This window comes from Aquila chrysaetos, chromosome 13 (genome assembly GCF_900496995.4).
Source record: "Aquila chrysaetos chrysaetos chromosome 13, bAquChr1.4, whole genome shotgun sequence".
Classification (NCBI taxonomy): domain Eukaryota; kingdom Metazoa; phylum Chordata; class Aves; order Accipitriformes; family Accipitridae; genus Aquila; species Aquila chrysaetos.
Window position 1 is genome coordinate 38,262,302 of NC_044016.1, and position 22,113 is coordinate 38,284,414.

General features: G+C 47.5%; 2 protein-coding genes across 9 annotated transcripts in view; one reads left to right on the forward strand and one right to left on the reverse strand.

Annotated features, from left to right (window-relative positions):
• Positions 1-964: 964 nt before the first annotated feature.
• On the forward strand, positions 965-13,705 carry R3HCC1 (R3H domain and coiled-coil containing 1). 4 transcript variants are annotated; one of them, XM_041128238.1, is made up of 9 exons: positions 965-1,191; positions 1,358-1,447; positions 5,674-5,803; positions 6,974-7,111; positions 7,407-8,652; positions 8,918-9,090; positions 10,399-10,469; positions 11,316-11,411; positions 13,492-13,705. In XM_041128238.1, the coding sequence occupies exons 2-9, from the start codon at positions 1,381-1,383 to the stop codon at positions 13,638-13,640; spliced, it is 2,070 nt and encodes a 689-aa protein (XP_040984172.1). In that variant the 5' UTR covers positions 965-1,191; positions 1,358-1,380; the 3' UTR covers positions 13,641-13,705. The 4 variants fall into 4 exon arrangements, with proteins under 4 accessions (XP_040984172.1, XP_040984171.1, XP_040984173.1 ...); XM_041128237.1 differs by lacking the exons at positions 965-1,191; positions 1,358-1,447 and adding exons at positions 1,454-4,260; positions 4,737-4,841; XM_041128239.1 differs by lacking the exons at positions 965-1,191; positions 1,358-1,447 and adding an exon at positions 1,454-4,260.
• The window catches only part of LOXL2 (lysyl oxidase like 2), a 58,197-nt gene continuing 48,208 nt past the window's right edge, over positions 12,125-22,113 (reverse strand). For all 5 annotated transcript variants that reach the window (XM_041128234.1, XM_030034401.1, XM_041128235.1 and 2 more), the window contains 4 exons: positions 19,110-19,225; positions 18,466-18,602; positions 17,501-17,612; positions 12,125-15,900 (listed from right to left, as the gene is read on the reverse strand). In XM_041128234.1, coding sequence (XP_040984168.1) covers positions 15,821-15,900; positions 17,501-17,612; positions 18,466-18,602; positions 19,110-19,225 — 445 coding nt within the window. In that variant the 3' untranslated portion in view covers positions 12,125-15,820. The remainder of the gene's footprint in view (positions 15,901-17,500; positions 17,613-18,465; positions 18,603-19,109; positions 19,226-22,113) is intronic.

Below are 22,113 nucleotides of genomic sequence, written 5' to 3' on the forward strand. Positions count from 1 at the left end.
TGGCTTCTTAAGAAGCACTCCTTGCTCACCTGTACTCTTTAATTAGCCTCTCCTGTGCGTATGGGAGCTTGTGTCTGGTTAGCTGGGGGTAGAAACAGCAAGTGAACAGCCCCCAGCATTTCACTGCTGCCTGTGACACGAGTGACTTTAGAAAGGTGTTTTGATCGCTGCCTGGTTAAACACTGCAGCAGCAAGTGGCACATCCACGTCGTCTTGAATCTGAGACATCTTTACCTCTCTGGCACAGCAGAAGAGCCTCTCCCCCTCCCCAGCAAATGTTAACAAAGAGAAAAATCAAAAAGTGATAATTACAGAGTAACGGTAATTATTAAATAGAGCCCAATTATAGTCAACTTACAGCATAATCAGCGTGGGAGGGGAGCAGAGCTTACCGTATCTCCAAGGTCGATGCTTGGATTTTTCTAGGGAAGCACTGGTAAGACTCAACTTCATGTATAACTGTCTCTCCCTGTAGCAGTGGTGGCTAGCTGTCAAAACCGAGACAGTCTCGGGGCTTTTCAGCTGTGGGAGGACAGTACAGCCTAACTTAGAGAAGGAGTTGTTCTGAGATGGGCACAATCATCTGGTGTGTTTCTAGGAGGCCCAATGCAACTAATTTCATTTGAACGTTGCTGCAATACATATAATAATTTCCCACGCTAAAAGCAGGGTGTTGTAGCATGTGTAGTATGGTTGTGCTTTACTTCAGGACTCCTGGCTTGGTGGTGAGAGGGAGTCAGAATACCCAGCTTTTTTCAAAGCAGTGCTGTCCTGGTCTCGCTGTTTTTGAAGAGTTTACTGATACTCAGTCTTGTGGCAAAGTTCTGAGGCTCAATCCATGACTGTTTGTAAAGAGACTGGAGAAAAGCAAGCAGCTCAATGTATCACTGTTATCTGTGATGAGTTGCAGGGTGAACCTGCAAACAAAAGACAATGGAGAGGGTGATATGATCCTTTCTTTTTGTCTAGTTATTGTCTGCATTTAACTTGTGTTGGGGAACGCTGCAACAGTCCCCAGCTCCAAAGCACTGGGGCTCTCCTCTACCAGCAGTGCAGTGCACCAGCTCCCTCCGGCTGGACCTCGTACCTGTGGCTTGTGGCCTGGCCGGTCGCTGGACGGCTGATGCCTTCCTGGCATCGGCATCAGAAGAGACGAGGTGGTGACAATGAGCTAAACCAAAAAATTCCAGGGTATGGCACAGGCCTCTGCACATTACAGACATTTCTGTGGTCAGTCTGGGAAATGGACAAACAGCTCCAAAACAGTGTAACTCAGGCTTGCTTTGGCAAAACTACACCTTGTTTAGCTGGCTTCAGAATGGGTTTCATTTTTTCCTGCTATGGGTTTCCTGCACAGGTCTCCTCTGCAGTTCCACTGGGATGCATCCTCCTCCTCCCATCCTAAAGTCGTACAGTGTACTGCTACATCCCTGCCTGTATTTCAGAGGTGAGTGAAATGAATTCCTACCTCGGGCTGATCCTGGAGCAGGGACTATGAGTCAGGACTCGTGCGTGCTGTTGCTAGCTCTGTTCCTGCCCTGTAATCCCAGGTAAGCCAGTTCACTTTCTGGAGCTCTGGTTTTGCCGTGGGTGAACTGGGGGCAGCCGCGTTGGCTCACCCTGCAGATAGGTTGTGAAGATGGGTGTTTTTTTGGCGTTGTCAGGGTGAGCGCAGCTGTCAGCACTGAGCAGTCTAGATAAGAATAAAATGAGTAAATAGGAGCTCAAATCCAATTTGGTGTGAGCTGGATTGCGGAGTAAGGTAACAGACTGGCATCTTTAATGCTCTGAGTGTCCCTCTGCTGCTGTGGCAGGGGCCCCAACGTTATCTCATTAGGTGCCTGGTTACATGAAGAGAGAAATCATTAACTAGGGAGAGGGATCTGGGACCCATCAGGCACAACTCAAGCGTCCGAGGCCACTTGCTAACCCTGGATACACAGGGACTAAGGGAAAAGGAGCATTAAAATCTCAATTTAAATGGAAATTGGAGGCTGCTCCTAGAGAGAAGGAGCAGCAGCTGGCAGCCTGTCCTGAGAGCTCAGACAAGGGGCAAGGCTGATGGGACTGGTGCTGCAATTTGGAGGTGAGCTGTTGGGGCTGGCCAGGGCTCAGCTCCCCACCTGAGGAAGCGTGTGTTTGGGGAAGGAGGACCTGAACGGCACCCGGCTGGGGACAGAGGTGGCTGCCCTGGCACGGGGGCTCTGAGCTGCCCCTGGCCCATGCTGCGGACAGGTCTAAGCGCCTCACCAGGCACCGCTGTGCTTTGCCCACTCTTGTAGCTCCCCCTCCATTCCCCAGCCCTGCGCAGACAAAAATCCCGTTTGTCTGAAGCCGCAGCAAGCGTGGTCCCGTCTTCCCGGGGGACTGTTGGTCTCAAGCTCTGGCCATGGGCTCTAGGCTCCTTCGAGCTCTGCAGGGTTTTTCCTCTTTTCTTTTTTTCCCTGTTCAGTTCCTGCTGCGATGATTGAACAGCAAGCACCCCAGAGATATTTAGTGCTGTTACAGTGAGACACAGCAGACTGCCCAAAAACGCTGCTGGAGAGTCTGCCGTGGAGAGAAAGGTCTGTGGTTCATCTCTAAATGCCAGCAGCAGTGTAAGGGCGGGCTTCGCTGCCAGCACTGCTGTGGTTTGCAGACACGGGACAGTGGCACCATGTGCCCTGACTCTGGTTTGCAGTGAAGGTAGCTCCTGTTCTGGAAGGCTGCGCTGCTAGTCCTGCGTTCAGGGCTAGTCATCTCGGCCTGGCTTTAAGGGAAAAAAGAGAGCAGGGCTTTCGTGTCTCAAACCTAGGCTGGAAATTTTGCCTCCCTGCTTGTATCCATGTAGGTTGGAAAGGATGCTGCAAGGCTGGGAAAAAGGCACTGTCTTAGTCTGTGCGATCACGAAATCAATGCACATTTTATTATGTCGGCCTGGGGCGGACAGGAAGAGTCTGGGAATTAACTGCGTGCGGGCGGTTGGTGCAGTTGCTGCAGCAGACGGATGCGGAGTCGTGCCCACCGCTCCTTTCCCGGCTGGGTTGCAGGAGCGTATCTGGGTGGACGGCGTGGGGCAGGGAACGGCTGTTGCCCTTGAAGAGATTTTTTTTCAGGTTTAGGAGGAATGGATTTAGCAGAGAAAGGGGGAAATAGTGCAGGGGAGGGGAATGGGATGGCTGGTGTAGGTTGCTGTCTTGCCTGACTTTGCTTCCAAATTGGAAACATCAGCTGCTCTTCTCATCAGGCAGAGGCCAGGGTTGGTCTCCAAGGAAAGCAGCTCCAGACAGGGGTCAAGACTGAATGAGGGTCTCCAGGTGCTTGGAGGAGTCCGGCAGAAGCTTTTGTGAAATCACAGGCCTGGCTTTCTCAATCTATATGGTAATTTTGAGCAATCAGTCAGCTAAGGGGGGAGAGGCAGGAGAGATTAACCCTGCTGAGGAGGATTTTGTAAGAACAAGGCCAGAATCTCTCCTGGTGCCAGCGTGGGGATGGCTCTGATGTACCAGCCGTGCTGCCTCGGACTTGCCTGTGTGTCTCTCACAGTGCGTGGAGCGCGTAAAGGAGCCCAGACACAGTTCTTTTCTGCTCCTACAAGAGAAATAAGGAGGGTAATGAGTTACCTTTTGAGCAGATCGCTAACGAACAGTGTGGTTCCTTTTCATTGGCATTGCTCCCATGCTGAATGGCACCGACTTCTCATCTGGGAGCAGCTCAGGGCCACATAGTGACCAAATGGGGACGCTTTCGCTGAGCTCTGGGACAGATTACACCCTGGGAAAGCAGTCAGTCTGTGTGATGCTGTCCTTGTTTCTGTTCTGTGCAATGTTTCCAATTCTTGAGACCCTTACTCTTCCAGAAACTGTCACCTGGGGCAAATTGCCCCCCCGCCCCAGGATTTATGCGTTAACTCATCAAGGAGGGAATGGGAAACTAGGAGAATAGTTAGAAATGTTGAGCACCTGTAAGTCTCATTGGCTTCACCTGGCACTCCTGAAACAGGCCCAGATCTCCCATTAGTCATCCCGAAACTCAGGCGGCATCAGAGGCTACTTCTGACTGCTTTAACTGCTTTGTGCCACGGTCTCCCTAAGGAAGAAGACAAGACGGTGAAAAACTCTGGGACTTTTGGCTGGAGGAACCTGTGCGATTATGGAAAAGCATTAGTATTTCTTTCTGGGGAAATTGCACTAAGGATAACGAGCAAGTAAAGGATGTCCCAGCTTCAAACCTCTTCTAGGTGGTACCTGCTGCTGTGAGCTGCCACCTCCATGGACTGGGGTGAGTCTGGCATCGACAAAAAGGGGTTTGTTTTTTTGGGTTTGGGTTTTTTTTGTTTTTTTGTTTGGGGTTGGGTTTTTTTTGTTTGTTTTTGGTTTGTTTGGGGTTGTTTTTTTTTTTTTTTCAGGATTTTGACCAGGGTGAGTCGGGCATCAACAAAAAGGGGTTGGTTTTTTTTGGTTTGGGTTTTTTTTGGTTTTTTTTTTTTTTTTTTGCAGGATTTGGACCAGGGTGAATCTAGCATCAACAAAAAGGTGTGGTTTTTTTTTTTTTTTTGCAGGATTTGGACCAGGGTGAGTCTAGCATCAACAAAAAGGGGGGTTTTTTTTGGTTTGTTCTTTGGGTTTTTTGTGGGGGTTTTTTTGGTTTGTACTTTGGGTTTTTTTTTTTTTTCAGGATTTGGACCAGGGTGAGTCTGGCATCAACAAAAAAGAGGTTTGGTTTAATTTTTTTTTTTTTTTTTTTTTTTTTTTCGGGATTTGGTGTTTCGGGGCCACGCCACGGGTGGACGTGCCCTGCCCCCCACAAACCAGACCTTCACCCCCTCCTGCTGCCCCTGCCCGGCCTCTGGCAGGGTCCCGGTGAGGGGGGGGATGGTGGTGGTGCGAGCTGCCCCCATTCCCAGCGCATCCCTGAACACGCGTGGGCCAGAGCTCCTCGCGTGGAAAAAACACGTTTCCCCGTGTACCAGCGGCAGCGCGGCCCCGGGGGGCGTGGCTTCAGGGGCGTGGCTTCCCAGTGGGAGGAGCCGGGACCGGGCGCAGGCGCCGCGCCGGGAACTGCCGCTCGCCCGGGCCTGGCGGTGAGGGGGGGGGGGACGGGACACGGGACGCGGACACGGGGGGACACGGACACGGAACCGGGACCGGGGGGGTCGGGGCGGTGCACGGAGCCGCCCGGGGTGCTGGGGGGGGTTGGGGATGGGGTTGGGGAACAGGGCGCGCAGGGGGATGGGGGGGGAACGGGGATTTGGGGGGGTGGGGGGGGTGCAAAAGGCAGCACGTGGTGCCGGGGGTGCGACGGGGAAGGGGGTAACGGTGTAAAGAGCAGCAGAAGCGGCTGCACAGGGGCGTCGAGGGGGGCAGGGAGCCGTACGGGGTGCTGGGGGTGCACAGGGAAAGGGGTGGGGTGCGGCAGGGTGCACAGAGCAGCGCTGGGTGCTGGGGGGGGGGGGGGGGGGGGGGGCACAAGGAAGGGGGTAACATGGCGCAAAAAGCAGCACGGCGCTGGGGAAGGGGGATCACAAGGGTGTCGAGGGGGGCAGAGAGCCATACGGGGTGCACAGGGTCAGGGCTGCAGCGGGGTGCATGCAGCTGCGCAAGAGGGTGGGTCGGGTTTGCAGGGGGGTGCTGGGCACCCACGGGGGCAGGGGAGCTCGCAGCCAGCTCTCCATGTGTCCCCGTCCCTTCGCAGGCCTCCCGTCCGCTGCCACCCTGGCGCTGCGCTGCATGGATGGCGTTTTCCTCTCGCCCAACGAGGATGAGTTCGTGGGCAGGATCGCCGAGGAGCTGGAGCACTTCATGCTGCAAGGGCAGCACCACAGGTAAGTGCCCAGCCACGGCGGCGAGCAGCCGGGGGGGTCTTTGCACGGGGTGACCCTCTCCCTGCCGCCGCGTGCGGTCCCCGGGCGATGGCACGTGCCGCTCCAGGAGCAGTGGCGCGTTGTGACTCTTGTCTCGTGTTTTGCATCGGTTCGCCGGGGTGAAAACGCCGGCGGGGTTTGCGCAGAAGCATTTGGAGCCTGGCTGCAAGGTCTGGCTGGCTGCGGAGCTCCAGGCTGGCTCGGAGCATCCCTGCAGGCCAAGGATCGGCGTGGGGTTTCTGCCGTGCGCCCTTCTCTATTCGTGCTCCTTCAAGCGGGGTTTTTTTTTTTTTGACGCCGGTGGCTTTTGCACCGGCCACGGTCTGGCCTCGCTCACTAGTCAGCCTGACGAGTTATAATGAATAGTTTTGTAATCAAACTTTCATTTCCCCTCTCTGCCAAGGGCTTCCTGTACGCCGGATCCTCCTCCATGGCAGCAAACTGTCACCTTGGATTGCTACATTGTTTTTCTTTGGCCAGGCTGGATTTAACTGGACCTAGTCCCTGATCCGGTGACCTTTGAAAACCTCAAGATGGCCAGAAAGAGGGTGTCAGGCAGGAGCAGGGGTGGGATGGCTTAGTTCAACTTCCTGCCAGCTTGTAATGACCTTAAATATTTGTTTCATTGCTTTTTAAAAAACGTTTGGCAGAGATAGTACCCATGCAACTGTAAAATGCTCAGAAGCGAAACCGGAATTGTAAAAATGTGTCTAAATGCAATGGAATTGAATGTGGTGTTTATTCATCCGTTCATATTCTTTGAGTTGCTGGTTTCTGGAGCGCACTCAGACTGGGAGGAAGGGGACGAGTAGCAGCCTTCTGCTGGTACTTTCCAGCCATTCCCAGAACGGATACAGGCAGGAATGAGCGTCCCAGCCAAAGGCCCCGGGACCAGGCAGCCCCAGCTGCCCCGCGCTCCCAGTGCTACGTGCAAAGAGAGCACGTCTGCCTAGACATCTAGGATGGAGAAGGGATTTTGGCTCTTTAATACCAGAAAGTCCTGCTTGGCTTTTGGGCTTGGATTAAACCTTACACTGGGAATGACTTGGGGAAGAGATGTTGTTAAATTCTTGCTATGTCCCCGTCCTTTTCCTTCCTGCAAATTGATGCCCTCGACCCATCTCTTTTCAGAGTGCTCCTGTTCCCCCCCCTGTCCAGTCGCCTCAGGTACCTGATCCATCGGACCGTGGACAATGTGGATTTGTTGAGCAGCTTTTCTGTGGGAGAAGGATGGAGGAGGAGGACGGTCATCTGTCACTCAGCTGTAAGGTACAGTGCAGTGGATGTAATAGTGCTTCTCTTTCTATGGCCATGGGGTTTTTGTTCAAGCTTACAAGTACAAAGTTTGTGTGCTGCTGCTCTGCAAAGAGGAGGGTGTCTGTTATTGATAGCACCTTCCAGTCGTTAAGGAAGCAGAGGCTCTTCCCCCCCCCCCCCCCCCCCCCTCCCTGATCTGCTGATTTCTATGTGGATTTGGTGCTTTTCCTCCTCTATCTTTTGCAAATATCATGTTACTCGGGTTCCTCTGCTCCCCGCTCACGTCCTGCCGTTCTTTTGGTCCCAGGCTGCCCAGCGAGACTGGCGACCAAAAACCCAGCAGCAACCCCCCGAGACCGCACCGACCTCCGCAGCCATGGGGCCGGGGGGGCCGAGGCGGCAGGCTGCGGCACGGCGGGGAGATGCACGGAGACAACTCTCGAGCTTGCGTGGGGTCTGGCAGGATAAAAAGGCCACCCAGGAAGAAGCCAGATAAAGCGCTGTATGTCCCCAAGGCGATGCGCAAGAAGGCAGAATGGGGGGAGCAGGAGAGCCCGGTGGCAGCTGGCACCGAGTCAGGTGGGAATATGGCACGGGAAGAAGAGATCTGCCCTCAAGTTTCAGTCGGGGATGCCCAGGAGGAACTGGGCAAGTCTGAAGGCAGCCCAGGTGGTGTCTCCTTGGCCCTTGGCAAGCAACAAGAGCCTGGCGAAGAGTGTGTTTCAGGAAAAAATAATGATGACGCAAACAGCGAATGTCCTCCATGTTGTACTGATGTCCCGTTGTTAGAGAATAGTAACGATTTCTCTGGGCAGGAAAGTCAGGATAAAGACTGTTCAGATTCCATTACTTCTGTACACAACAAAAGCCCAACTGAAGCAGAAGAGCAAGATTTGAGCTGCAACAATGCTATTATACCAGAAGACAGCAAAATCCTGTGCCAACTGCAAGCTGAAGACCAAAACAGCCGGGATGCCGGTGTATTGGAGTGTGGCAAAAACTCCTCCCTATCAGAAAGTCGTGGCAATTACTGCTGTACAGACCTGGCTGTAGCAGAGTTGCGTGCAGTGTCGCTGGTGCTGGAAAACCAAGGAAAGAGCTGCACCGCTGCCAAGAGCCTGGAGAGCGGTGGAAACGTGTCACCGCCTGAAGAACAGGGCAAGGACTTTGTGAATGCTGGCGTGGTGGAGGGAGGCGAGAGTTTCTCCGAACTGGAAAGCCAAGATCAAGAGTGCCCCAACGCTGCCCAGGTGGAGCATACCCAATGCCAGAACCCTCTAGAAGCCCAAAGTGAGCCTCTGGCCGCACCTGAGCCGGTCTGTGGTGCTGACCCATCAGCTCCTGAGAACCAGAATGAGCGCTGGGAGGATGCTCCCGTGCAGAACCGCAGCGGGAAGGTGTCCGTGGCAGAAGAGGAGGACAAGGAGAGTTCGGGCTTGGCCGATGCGCTGTGTCGTGAGCTGCATTTGTCCGCAGGCGATAAAGGGGAGAGCGCGGCCGTCTGCGGACAGGGGAGCCTCGAGGACGACTGTACCGCGGAGCTCTTCGCAGAGGTAGTGTGTTGCCGCGGGTATTGTTGTGGGGAGCAACTTTGGGGAAAAGAGGTCGGCTCAGGAGTCAGCCCGAGGGGAAGGCATTAGTCTGTGGGAGGAGAGTCCCTGTGCCGGGGCTGCCTCAGCTGGCTGCTGAACCTGCTGGCAGGCGTGTGACCGCAGAAATGGTTTGCAGCGACCAAGGTGGGGCCCTGGAGGATTGCTCTTTGAAGTAACAACTTGTCTGATTTTTTTTAATTATTATGGTTTTTTAAAATATTCTCAGATTGTGGGTTATTTAACCGTGAAGGACATAAGCATTGAGAAGATCAGCTTTGATTATTCCAACTACGGAGATGCACAGCTCAGCGAGGGGGATTTTGGCCACGTAACTGAAATCTATGACTTCTCCCCATCGCTGAAAACGGAGCACCTGTTAGAAGTGTTCTCAGATTTCCAGTGAGTACCTCTCTGAGAGCCTGAGCACATTGCGGGCACGAAGGGAGCAGTATTCAGACTTGAATGCACAACAGAACCTGATTAAACTTAAATTTTAGTTTCACCTTTATGCCCTTATGTCTTACACACTTTCTGTGCCTGAAAGGACATTTTCCTGCTGTTTATGCATGATTTAAAACACAACCGGTTCTTCAGGGCTCTGTCATACACACAGTTATCTACGTGCGGGCTTATTCCTACTGCTCTGGCCTCAGTGAGACTCTTTAGGTACTTTCTAGGAGCTTCTTTGTTATTGAATTCCAGTGCCTGAGTGAAATTACATGCTTACATAAGTCTTTGCAAGAAAAAGGGCTCAATCCTGCTGTTGGAGATAAGATTTATTATGTAAATAATGGGGAACAGAGCCCTGTGCTGAAGGGAGTGACATTGGATTAGTAGCAGGACCAGAGCAAAGTTCAGCCCTTCATTAGTGATAAAAGGTGCTGGTGCAGCTCTGAATCAGTCTCTCTTCTGCCAGAGTGCGCAGATACGGTGTCTGTAGGCACCTCTCCTTGTTTTCCTCCCACCATCCTCCTCCTCCTCCTCCTCCTCTTTTGACATACCTGGTGGATTAGATGTGAACACTTCACCTCTTCGGATCCCTTAAATTAAAAAAAATGATTTACATTTTAAATAGGCTGTCTTGTTGTCTGTTGTGTGAGTTTCCTCTAATGTATTTTTTTTCCACTTACTGTGACAGTGAAACTGAGCTGAAAATTGACAGATCTAATCTGAGCAGTGGATTGTATTTTCTGTGCTGCAGGAAAATCTTGGAACTCCCTGCTCCCAAACTCACATTTTCCACTGACACTTTATTAGATTTTTTCACATTGGCTTCTTCACTCTAAGCTTTGTAAACCACTTTTATAAATCACTTGCTTTTTATTGTAGATGTCTGAGCAATTGGGTTGTGTTTATAGAGCACTACATAAATGACAAACAATATTTCTTTGTTACAAGACAGCCCCTGAAATTGGTTGATTTTGGCCAAGGGTTCCTTTAGAGAAGAAGGAGAATTCTTGGGGACAGCTGCTGGGGGAATTGCACATTGTGGCCTTGAAAGGGGCACATCTACTGTTCTTCTGTGCCTTCCTTTCCTTCTCTTTCCCCTCATGTAAAATGGGTATAATGCTTTGAAAAGCACCAGCTGTCTACATAAAAATATTAAGTACTCTTGATAACTTGAGGTGGCTGATGGGTTTTATTGTGTGGGGGTTTTTTTTTTTCTTTCTTATTGATGAATATTATTCTATTGTCTTTTCATTTCAGTGAGAGTGGCTTCAAAATCCAGTGGGTGGATGATACGCACGCCCTGGGAATCTTCTCCAGCCTGTCTACAGGTAGCGTGACTCGATCCGTGGCTGTGATTCAGGGACCCGCAGAGCTGCTGGGGTTTCTCTGCTCTTGCACAGTGACCCTGTACTGACGCGGTGGTTTGCAATGTGCGTCTGCTGAGTCTTGCGCTCGGGCTAAGCTGTTGCCAAAGGTAGTCATGGTTCATCACATCTTTCTTCCTGCGTGCTTCAAACTTGAAAGGGTTTTAAGGCTTGAGAAGCTGGAATTACTGTGGTGGTGCGTGGAAACTCTGCTTTGCAAGAATAGCAGGTTTTTAATTGGCTTGGATAATAACCAGGGCACCTTTTGTATACGGAGCGACTCACGCTGCATTTCTAGAAATTAATCTGTTTTGCCAGTTCAGGTTTTTTTCTCTTGGAACCAGACAAAAATTCCTGCAAGCGTACAATAACGAGTGCTCGTGACCTCCTGGGGACCTTACACGTGCAGTTGCACACAGGTCCGGACACCAAGCCTCCTGGCAAACTGATCTGCTCAGGGCAAACACCCCAAGCTCAGGTCAGAGCCATCCCAAGAAAAGTTTCCATCCAGCAGCGTATGTCGTCCAAAAGCTTAGGCTCTTTTCTTGGATTTAGTCTAATAATGACAGAGGTGTCTTTTTAAAATGTGTTTATATTTTCTTGGGACTCTTCCTGTGCAAGGAATGTGTGATGTAAGTAAGCCTGAGGTGACCAGAATGAGCTTAGCTGTTTTAGTATGAGTCCTGAGATGATAACGCATCAGCTGCTGAAGCTCAAATTATTCAGTGGTGTTATACCATGTACTGATTTTTATGATTAAACCCACCAATATTCAGTCTGCTAATTTCAGCAATCTTTGTTCTTTTGAAGCATCTCAAGCCTTGGGGCGACGTTATCCTTCTTTAAAGATCCGACCATTGATCCATGCAACAAAGCAGTCTAAAATCAAGGCACTTCAGCGACCAAGTAAGACAATATTTTTTTAAATTATTAGTAGTATTATTTCTTGGTTTACCAGACTTCTATATCCTGAGTGGTCATGATGACAGGTTAAATGGGGAAATATATATTAAGGACCAGTATTTCTTTTTGTTTGTTTGTTTTTATAGCTTTATTGACATTGCAGGACAGTGAGCTGTTGTGTAGAGTCTTTAGTAAAAGCCTGCAGATGCTTTTTTTTTTTTTTTTTTTACAGTATTTTCAGCCAACCTGTATCATAGTTATGTTAAAACTTACTGTGTCAGTAATGCTGGTTTCTGCCCGTTAGCAGCAGGCGGGAGCGGTTGGCATAGGTGAATGTGATGACAAAAACAAATTTGCAGAACAAGACTATGTTATATTTTACTTACAGGAGAGATAACTACAGCTGTTACCTATGCTTAAGTTTTCAGTCACTCTTTCTCTCCTGCTATAACAAGGGCTGGATCAAAAAAGCATCAAATCCTGTTGCTTTTTGTTTTCTCTTCAGCTAAGTGGTTTGCTGAAATTTAGGCTTAAGTCTTTCTTGTGTTACTTGCTTGTCTTGTGTAAAGTTTTAAGTGAACAGTTGTATTGTTCAGCAGACGGGTGTAGCTGTAGCAGTGATTGCAGGAAGACAAAGCGTGGCAAATGCCAGTAAGTTTCTCTGCCGTATTACTCTGCGCGGTTAAAGATAACAGATGAGACAAACCCCATAGCAGTTACATTTTGTGGTTGGCATAATTTTATTCAGTATCAGGTGAAGGAAAAAATTGTCAAGCTTAGCCATTAACATTGTTCTATTTCTCTTATTGCCTTTTAAAATCATACTGTAATCAGTTATACTTGCCACAGTAAAGAAATGCCATGAATCTTGTAGCAGTAGAGACTTTGCTGAATGTACAACTATACTGTTATTTCTACAGTACATTGCAGTTGAAACAAATATCAGTATTACTGCTTTAAAGGGACACTGTCACAGTTAGAAGTTCCTGAGTTTTTAAGACTGCTAGATTTAAATGAAATGTCAAAGAATTGGATTTAGTTTTGCACTCCCCCCTTTGTGTATTTTCATTCATGCTTCCTGATTCTTGTTGCTCTAGCCTATTGGCACACTTCTGAATCAGGTTATAAACTCCTTCTGGGGAACATTATATATAAACTCTGTATTCAGTTTAAGTAGCAATTTTTTTTTCCAAATACAAATTTGGATCTTAATTAGCTGACAGTGTCTCTTTTTTTTTTTTTTCCTTTTTTTTTTTTTTTTCTCTGAGCTTTGTCAAGAAAGAGTGGCAGTTTTATTTCCCAAGCTGTGGATGCTTTGAGTCTGCCCCTTTTTCTTTAAGCTGCTGATGGGCTGCCTTTATTAATAAAACTTCTGAAAAAGCAAGCAAAGCCCCCATTGCTAACTGGATAATAAATTTGCAAACAGTTGCTGATAAATGATTAGGTAATGGCCAAATCCAGACTACTGTGGACTTGGTAGAGTTTTGGTGTATTCAGTTCTTGTAAGGTGAAACTGTAGCAAGCCACATGTCTACCAGAAAATGGAGGTTACTGGCCAAAGGGCTTTTCCAAAGTGTCTGATAGATTTAGCTTTTTAAAAAAAAAATGCAGATTTTGTTTTTCCTTGCTGCTTTCTAAAGATTTAGACTGCTGGTTTTGATTAGTCTAAATTGAGATCAAACTTGACTGTGCATGAATAAATTGGTTGGACTGTGCGCCTTCATTTTGTTCTCAGAGATGTGACTTGCTGAATTTTGCCAGAACAGTTAGGAAGCTGTTCCTGAAAGCAACTGGGGAACAATTCTCTCTTCCACTGCAGAACAGGCCTGGAGCTTAATCATAGCCAAATAGCTGTTGAACTGTCATTGAAAAATCTTCAGTACAACTCTGGAGGCACATCTTTCTAAAAGAAAAGGCAATTTACTGGATAGGGGTAGAAGGACTTGCTCATGCTCCTGGGCTAATTCTGTAAAGGAACTAAGAAAATAGAAATCAGCCCTTCTGTCTGCCAGTCCTTGGGTTTAGCCAAAAGACTGCTCTTGAGCAAGCACTAACTTAATGATTTTCACTCATTTTTACCTAGAGCTCCTTCACCTTGCAAAAGAAAGACCCCAGACTGACACTGCGGTGGCGAAGAGGCTGGTGACCCGGGCTTTGGGTTTGAAGCACAAGCAGCAGGGTGTCTTGGGCACCGAAATGCTCCTACCAGAAAGCTTGGACCAGGAGGAATAAACCATCTCAGCTAACAAAAGTTGTATAGATGAGCATGGCTGTGATATTAAACTGCATGCAGAACAGTGAGTTGCCACAGGGATGTTCTCTTATGGATTAGCACCGTTTTTTCTTTCTAAAATTGGGAAGGGAAAAACTTTACTATTAATGAGATGTTGAGCTCAAGAGCCAAGCCCTGTGAGGGTTGCTGTTAGCTCTTCATTATGGAGAGCATCTTGCCCTACTCCGTTTCAAAGTGTCTGTTATTCACTGGGACACTTGCAGAAAGTAAGGCTGCTTACAGAAAAGCCTGTTCTATAATTTTACAAAGATGCATTAGAGTAAGGGAATTGTATCTTCTTGGCCAAAATTCAGCTGTAAGCAAGAGCAGAGCACCTGCAGGAGTCAAAAAAACCTGTTTAATGTTCACTTTGCTGTAATGTTATTGTTAAAATATCCCACAAAGGTGGCAAGCATTGAATGCAAATGAGTTTCAGGGTTTTTCCTTATTTACATAGTGTTTAAAGAGCCTGACTTGCTTTGTTGCACTGTTAGCAAGGAAAGTTGTCATACACTGATTAGGAAAAGAAAACCAGAACTTGCCAGTTGTGATTTGCCCAGAGCCTGGTGTTAAGAGATGCTGCAATACACTTTGTTGTGGCAGCAGCAACAGAGCATCCAACACATCTCGGACTCTGCTTTTGCTGCACAGTCTGGCATCTTGAGAACAAAATGGAGTTTTCCAGCTTACAGTAGGCTAAAAACCTTTGCTAGATGCTACCCTCTGGGCCACTGGATAAGTGACAGAAATACTCTGACCAGGCATTAGCAAAAGACTTCTGCATTCTTTAAGCCTCACAACATCCCTGTGAGGTAGGTTATGGAGAGCACAAGTTAGATGCAGCCAGTTTAAATTCCCCCTGTGGATTGAAATGGTCAGCTGTAAGTATTCAGTTAACTTTAGCTGCTTGTAAAGGTCTTCTGTACAAACACAGAGGGAGAAGAAACTTCAGTACCAGGAATTGTGAACAAGGCCCTAAACTTTCATGGAGTAGAAATACACAAATGGCATATAAAACATTTTTCTGGGTAAAACACTTTTATTCAAGTAGCTGTGTCTGAAAATGTGTAGCAATGTGTGTCCTCAAACAAACAGAGGAACACACGTAGCACCATTATGAATTTACCAAGTGTAAAAATCCTTTTAAAGAACAACTTACACAGGTGGGCCTGACAGCACAGGTCCAGATCCCTGATGATGAAAGCCATGAAGTTACCTCTGTAAGGTACAGTGATGATATACAATGCCTTAACTGAATTTATCCTTTAAAGAAAAGACAGAGTGAATATCCACAATTAGCAGGTAATATTTAAATGTACGTGGAATCTACTGGGTGCATAGCTTACTGTGTAATGGAAATTCACAGTCCAGTGGACTCATCATCAGGAGATCTGCAAAGTCTTCTAGCTGTTACAAGGGAGGTGTAGCTTCACGGAGCCCTGATGCACTTGTAGAAAACAGTTCTGCATTAGCTGCTCCACTTAAGAGATTGTGTTGGGAGTTGATTGTTGAATACAAGAGTTTCACTTCAGTATTAAATTACGCTTTATACTGTTCTGCCCAGAAAAAGCTGCTCCAATTTTTTTTTTTCCTTTCCTGTGTTTCTTTGCTAAAATGCAGTAATGACATGGCAGTACTGAGGATTAGCTGTGTTCAAGAAGCAGCGTCACAAATGGAGGCGTTTGCTTCAATGGTGCGTTCAAGCTTGAGTCAAAGAGCTTAAAGATACCAAGATTAATGCCTTGAAGAAAGTGAATGGTAAAGGCATATTTAGGTTGCTGGTACCCAAACTAAGGCAAATTGTGCTTGCTGTAGCCTGGACCTACATCTGTGAATAAAGACGGTGCTGCAAAGTGGAGGGAGAAATCTTTGTGGAGAAGGTTGGAATGGTGAAGATACGGAGCCAAGTAGAGTTTAAAAGCCTGCTCCTAACTACCTCAGTAGTAGGGACTGGAGTTAAAAGACACACGGTGGCCTGAGCACCTAAACTGGGAAGGAAGGCATCTTTAGAAAATAATTTACCTTGCTAAATTTAGAGTTTGATTGTTTGCTTGATTTTCTTTTTTGTGCAGTGGTTAGGGAAATCACCGAAGCAGGAAACCTCGGTTCTTTAAATAGTGGGGTGGGAGGCGATGCCGTTCTATCGGGTGGACACCTTGTTATTTGTGAGTCCGCTGAAGTGATCGAACTTCTGTTCCGTTTCCTCACTGAAAGAGCCACCTGGGGAGTTTACAGAAAGAGCACAGGGTTGAGCAGGAGGCAGCAAAGGCAGCTTGCAACACAAGGCAAAGAACACACTGGGTTTTTGTGTAATCTGCAAAAGATGCTGTGAAAATGAAGGGCTCAGAGCAAGTACTAGAAGAGCAAAGATTTTCCTGGGCTAATTAATTTAAGCATTAATTAAATCTTACCATAACTGGAACAGCCACGAGTCCCCAGGAGTACTACATCTAGTCTTTTATGTATTTGGAAGGCTAGACTACAACCTACCCTCAATTACACTGCTAATCTTTGTTGCTTAAAAAAATTGGGTGATGACTGGCAGGACCTGTGAAATGCTCTCCTTGAGGCTGATGGTAAGTGGGGTCTGTTCACTCTTCTTAAGTAGGACCATGCCTTTACTTTTTGCTAGTTGAGAGACAATGAAAGCTAAACACATTTCTTTCTAAATAGAAATATTTTCAAGGTCAGCTGGAGAGCCCATCCAACACTTAAGTGCCAGTTCATCCAAATGAAGTGGGTTTGGCTTTTCTGAACTAGGTCGCAATCTGAAGCATGACATATGAGAAAAGTATTTTCTTAAAAAAAAAAAAAAAAACAACAAAAAATTAATGAGAAAAATCAGTGGTTACATGGATTTTTTTCAGGAAAAACACTCTTTGAAGAACTTCAGCCAGCTCTGGAAATTGCCTTCACCACTGGTTTTATTTGGAGGTTGGCAGGCAGTTGCTGTTAAACTGTTTTTAACACAGAAAATATATTATCTTACAAAGCCCCCAACTTAATTCCATTTTAAAATGGTCTTGACAATTGACTATTAATGCAAATTTAAACAAGTTTGGCTCTGATATTTCCAAGACCCCCCCCCAAAATTCCAAATGATAATGTTTTACATGTATTCAAGAAAATACAGAGTTTTTCCTGACGTTCAAGGGACAGCAGAGCACTTTCATTTCTGGCTCAAGCAGAGGGCTCTTTTCCACTGCTCTGCTTCACACCCCCCTGTCCTTGTTTGCTCTTCAACAAAAGAGAAGCTTTGGGGTCTGAAGAGGTCAGTCCCAGGTTGGTAATAATTTGAGTCTGGGAAGAAGGTGTAGTTGTTTGCCTGGACCTACTCTGGCACTCTAAACAAGTTCTCAGATTGCATGAGAGCCTTCTTTATGTCTGACAGCCTTGGGAGGGAAAAATGCTTTGTAGAAGAGATACAGCTGGAACATCTGTTATCCCCATTCTACCAAGCCTGAGGCACTTCTTTCGGACCTTGCACAGAGAGCTGTTTTACCAGCGTTGTGCTTGCTGCTCCGGTAACGTGTACAACGCCGCACTAAGTAACGAGCTGTCCCACCCCCATCCAGCCATCCTACTCTTTGCAACCTGTAGCAGCTCAACCCTGTAACAGAGACACAGCAGTGTCTGCCTTTGAACAGCAAATCGCACCAGTGTAGTTTGGGTTCAGTATCTCATCCTTCCAAGCATGTACAAACAGCACGTAAGCACGCTGCAGTGGAAGCACAGAGAATTCCTAGCGAAGAGCCAGCAATGCAGTCTGATCTATGCACAACAGTCATTAAACTTTCCCCCCTGCAGAAGTCCCTCTCACCTATGTGGCAGTTGTACATCCAGATGCGCTGCCCATCGTACCGGCTCCTGCATTTCATCACGTTATTTGAATAATCGGATTCAGCAACTTCATAGTTTGGGTTGATGACAACCTAGGGAGTGATGGAGAAACACAGCATAAAGTTATTTAAAGGTGGACTGGATATAACACTTACTAGTCAGACTGAGACAGAATCAGCTTTTTCATTACACCATAATACTTTTTTTTTTTTTTTTTTTTAACAGGAAAAACCTAACTCATTTTGCAAGGAGACAGAAACTACTTGATTAAAGCCAGATCAAGATCACACCTTCCCCCATGCACCAAGATACACCCTCAAACACCTTCTCTACATTTCACACGATAGCAACGCAGACAAAAATAATTCCTCTTCCCTTCACTCCTCTCCAGTTTAAGTGGCTGGTTTTAGAACCAAAGAATTTCCCCCACTCCACCCACTTGCACAAAACAGACTGTAGGCATAATCTTAACTCCTCATGCAAACACCACAAGAATAGCACTATTTAATCCCCAAGTGCAGCGAGTGTTGCCTACAAACAGCTCAAAAGCTTAGATCAAGACAACAGTGGGATGCTGTGCATATATATATAATGTGACATGTAACACCGCGTGTTAACAACAGTAGCTGCACGTGGATTGTGTAGGACTATCAAGTATTAGCTGCACGTGGATTTCTTAGGACTATCATCCCTAAACTGTGGTTATTGTCCCTGATTTTTCACTCGGGGGAAATATGTGATCTGGTAACACCTTGTTGTCCTGTTTGGTAATTCTTTATCTTTTAGGTATCCTGGGAAAATAATCTCTTTGTAATCGGAAGTTTATAGCACTGTAGGAGATGTACAAATAAACCAGTCGGTTACATCTTTGACACCCCTAATGGATAAGATAAAAGCAACAGCAAATTTCTCAAAAATGTCTCAAATCCCTTTTTTCTCCCATACCTGGAAGAGGTAATCGCCTGGTGGGACATCAGTAATATCAATCCACTGGCAGTCGATGTCGTGACGGTACACGTCCCAGCATCCAACTGTGATTCCTTGTTCACCAAAATTGGCGCACTCGTACTGTTTTTGCACATCTAAACGATAACGATAAGAGTTAAAGGCACTAAGTGTTACACTCCCACCCTCGGGCACATCAGAGGAAGGGCTAGTTGTTCTCCAACTCCCATAGATTATGATAAGCTACAGGCACAGTATTTTGGGTGAGATTTAATACCACAGTGTCTTGCTCAACGTCTTGTATTGAAATACACGTACGGGAGGAGCTGCCACGTTCCACACCTCATCACCCAGAGGCACATTTTGGAATTTCTCACTTTACAGGAACCAGAAACCGCGCACTTAGGTTTTCAGAGCAGCTCAGAATAAGGATGTAAGGAGCTGAGGTCTGAAAACCTCAGCATATGGGGCCTTCGGGGCTTCTTTTATACCTGTAGAGACCACTCCATAACCTCAGGACTGGTTTCTGGCTCCTGTCAGGCCACATTCTAGCCCTGCTCAGGACTTTGACAGCATCTTTGAAGCCAGTCACCTGTATGGGGACAGCGATAAATTCCCAGCACAAAGGGCTCTGGCAAATATACCTGCTTCGCATTCGGTGTCTTCCAGGCAGAAACTGGCTTTGTGTCCTTCAGCCACCTTGGTTCCATTGAGGTTCAATAGATCATAGTGGGTAAAAACCTCCATGCTGTGGTAATGCCTGCAAGGTACAGACAGGGAGAATTCTCTTTAGGGAAAACAGACGCCTCTTTAATTACCGGCTCTAAAGGGCTGCACGGTCTGGTCCAGCAGCTCGGGCACGACAACTTGGATGCGAGTAGCCCAGACTCAATACTCTGTGCTGTTGCATCCCTCAGGCCAGGCATTCCACCTCCCAGCCCCACGGCCGCGGGGGTAAATACGCGACAACACGTCAAGTGCTGCGGACCGAGCGGCACTACAGGATGTAGAGTCAGGAACCACAGCTGGGAAATATTCCCCTGGGCATAATCCTACATGGCACCATCGCCCACGCTGCCTTCGTGCTGGCTCCTGGCCCGGGTATTTGTTTACACATCAAGTGCTAAAGCTCTTCCAGGGGAAAGCATTGCCCCAGCCTTCATTGGAGCACACTGTGTTTTATAACGGCAAAGGAGGGAAAAATCAAAGCCATCATCAGTCAGGTCATCATTTCTAGTGGCCCTGCCATTTACCAGAACAAGAAATATTTCACCTCCTCCTTAACAACAGGCTGCAAAGAGAGCTAGGTGTACCCAGAGCAGCAACCTGGCTATTTTTATTTATTTTTAAGAAGCAAAATGTAAATTTATTGGCAGAAAACTAACAACAGATGGAACCAGCTTCTCTCAGCACTCCCTCCGCTCAAATCTAAACAACCTGACAGCTGGGTTCACACATGATACATTTCATAATTTTAAACAGGGAAGTGTTAGTGTCAACTCAGCCTGGGCTGCTATCAGGAACGCTCCAGCACTGTTGGGCGCAGCAACAGTTAGGAGCGAGCATGCGGTCTGTGCTGCAGACCCCTAACTAGCAAAGTTAGACCACAGCAGGGTTTGGGTGACGTTGAACTCGGGAACATTGACTTTTCCTATGCCACACTGCTGGTTCAGCAAAAAATTAAGCCTGTGCTTCGGTCCCATTGAAGTCCATGGGACAAGCAGAAGAGGAAGCAGATGGAAATACCCGATTAAAACAGACATGTGCTCCATGTGGTCGGGGCTGGGCACATAAATGCGGTCATGCTGATGCAACACATTGAATTTGATCCCAGCTTTGGAATCAGGAGTAAACCCACAGCACGAGCACGTGGCGGGCAACAGGAGAGCAACCGCGGGTGCCGAGAAATCGCTGTGTGTCTACCCCAACTTTGGGAACACTGCGCTGAGACACGGCAGAGGTCATCTGCATAGCTCGACTCCGAGGAGTGAGGCAACTGTGCAGACAGGCCCTAATTCAAAAGCCATTGCTCTGGAGTTGAAAAAAAAGAAGAAAAAAAGTGCAGAAATCCTCTCCTTTCCAGCTGTAAAAATAATCATGGCTTAAAAACTTCCAACCACCGTTATTGCAGCATCACTGTGCACACATATTTACAGATAAAGAAGTAAGCAGGGAAGGGGAGGAAATTTTTCCTCTAGAGAGTGGGTTTCTTCTTACCTCCTCCTGCCTTTCCCCTAAAAAAAAAAAAAAATTTAAAAAATTGCCACCTGCCAGAAGTTAATCACTTCTCACTCCCTGCTACAGGTCTTTCCCATTTTTGTTCTGCTTCCACATCAAAAGCCAATTAAACAAGCTCCTAGTGATGGAGTGAGGCAGCTAGGAAAGAAGAGGCATTCTGCAGTGGCTGAGCTGTTGACTTTAAGGCTGTCTAATTTGGCTGCCTCTGATAAAAGTTTGAGGTTCTCAAGTCTGACTCAGTTTCTGAAATATGTCTGAATCATTCAAAGAGGTGTTTACATTCTGGTGTTTACAGACTGGAAAGATTGAAAAGGAATTGAGTTCATCCTCCTCCGTATAAACAGAATCCAGTTTAAAGCACGCAGATGGTTCTTGGCCTCTTCCTGATCCTTTCCCAGTCTCACCTCACTTACGCAGCCTCTCCCAAAGAGCTCCAAGTGCCCTCCTTTTTAACCAGCCTGCGACGTGCTCAAAGCCTTGCGGTACCCACGTATTCCCCCAGCCCCTTCCCAACAGGGCCAGAAAGGCAGGTACTCACACCGCACTGGTCCGGGTTTCCTCCTCCCTAAACATACCATTGCCTATTTACCTTGGGTTCTGTGCCGCCAAGGTTTCAGCTCTGCTCGCGCCTCCGACTGCAAACATCGCAAACCAACCTGTCTGCAGGGTAAGCGGCCAACGTTTGCCCCACACCGCGATCTGAAGCTTCGGACTAGTAGCACCGCAGCATCGCGACGCTGATGCAGTGCTGCCTACACGTCTCGCCTCGCTCACGCTGTTCGTGAAGGCTGAAGGGCTGTTAGATTTGAGAATTTACTGCTCCAATGTTTTCACAAGGGAAAAGTCTTACAACAGTGGCAGGACGAGAGCTGTGCACTGAGTTACTTAGCTCCCTCTTACCCCAATTTAGAGAAAAAAAAAAATCAACCTTGTAACAGGCCATCATTTCAGAAGCAAAGCATCTGGATGGCTTGGTTCCAGTTCTCTTTCCTCTCCCTGGTTTACTTTGGCTGAAACTGTCAGCTTCCCCCTGAAAAATGATGCATTTATGGGGGCGAGTTTACTGTTTTGTCAAAAATAAGCACAAACCAATCTCCCAGCTGTACACAGTTTAAGCGGAGTCGAGAGGCATTTAAAAAAATGCAGAATTACACCATGTTCTTGAGTCCTTTCCCAGGTGAGGGAAGTAGCAGAGATGGCTGCATCTTTCTACACCCAGCGGGTACATAGGCACACGCTTCCTTCTGTCCGTATATACGCATACTCCCATGTATATACTGCCCTTGCACGTACATCTTTCCCAGTGAGAGCTCCACATCTGTCTTATTCACGTACCAGTTCTTAACTATAATTCCTACTGTCATAAGCTGGTTTCTCTGCTGTCGGGTGATCACAGCTGCCCTACCACAC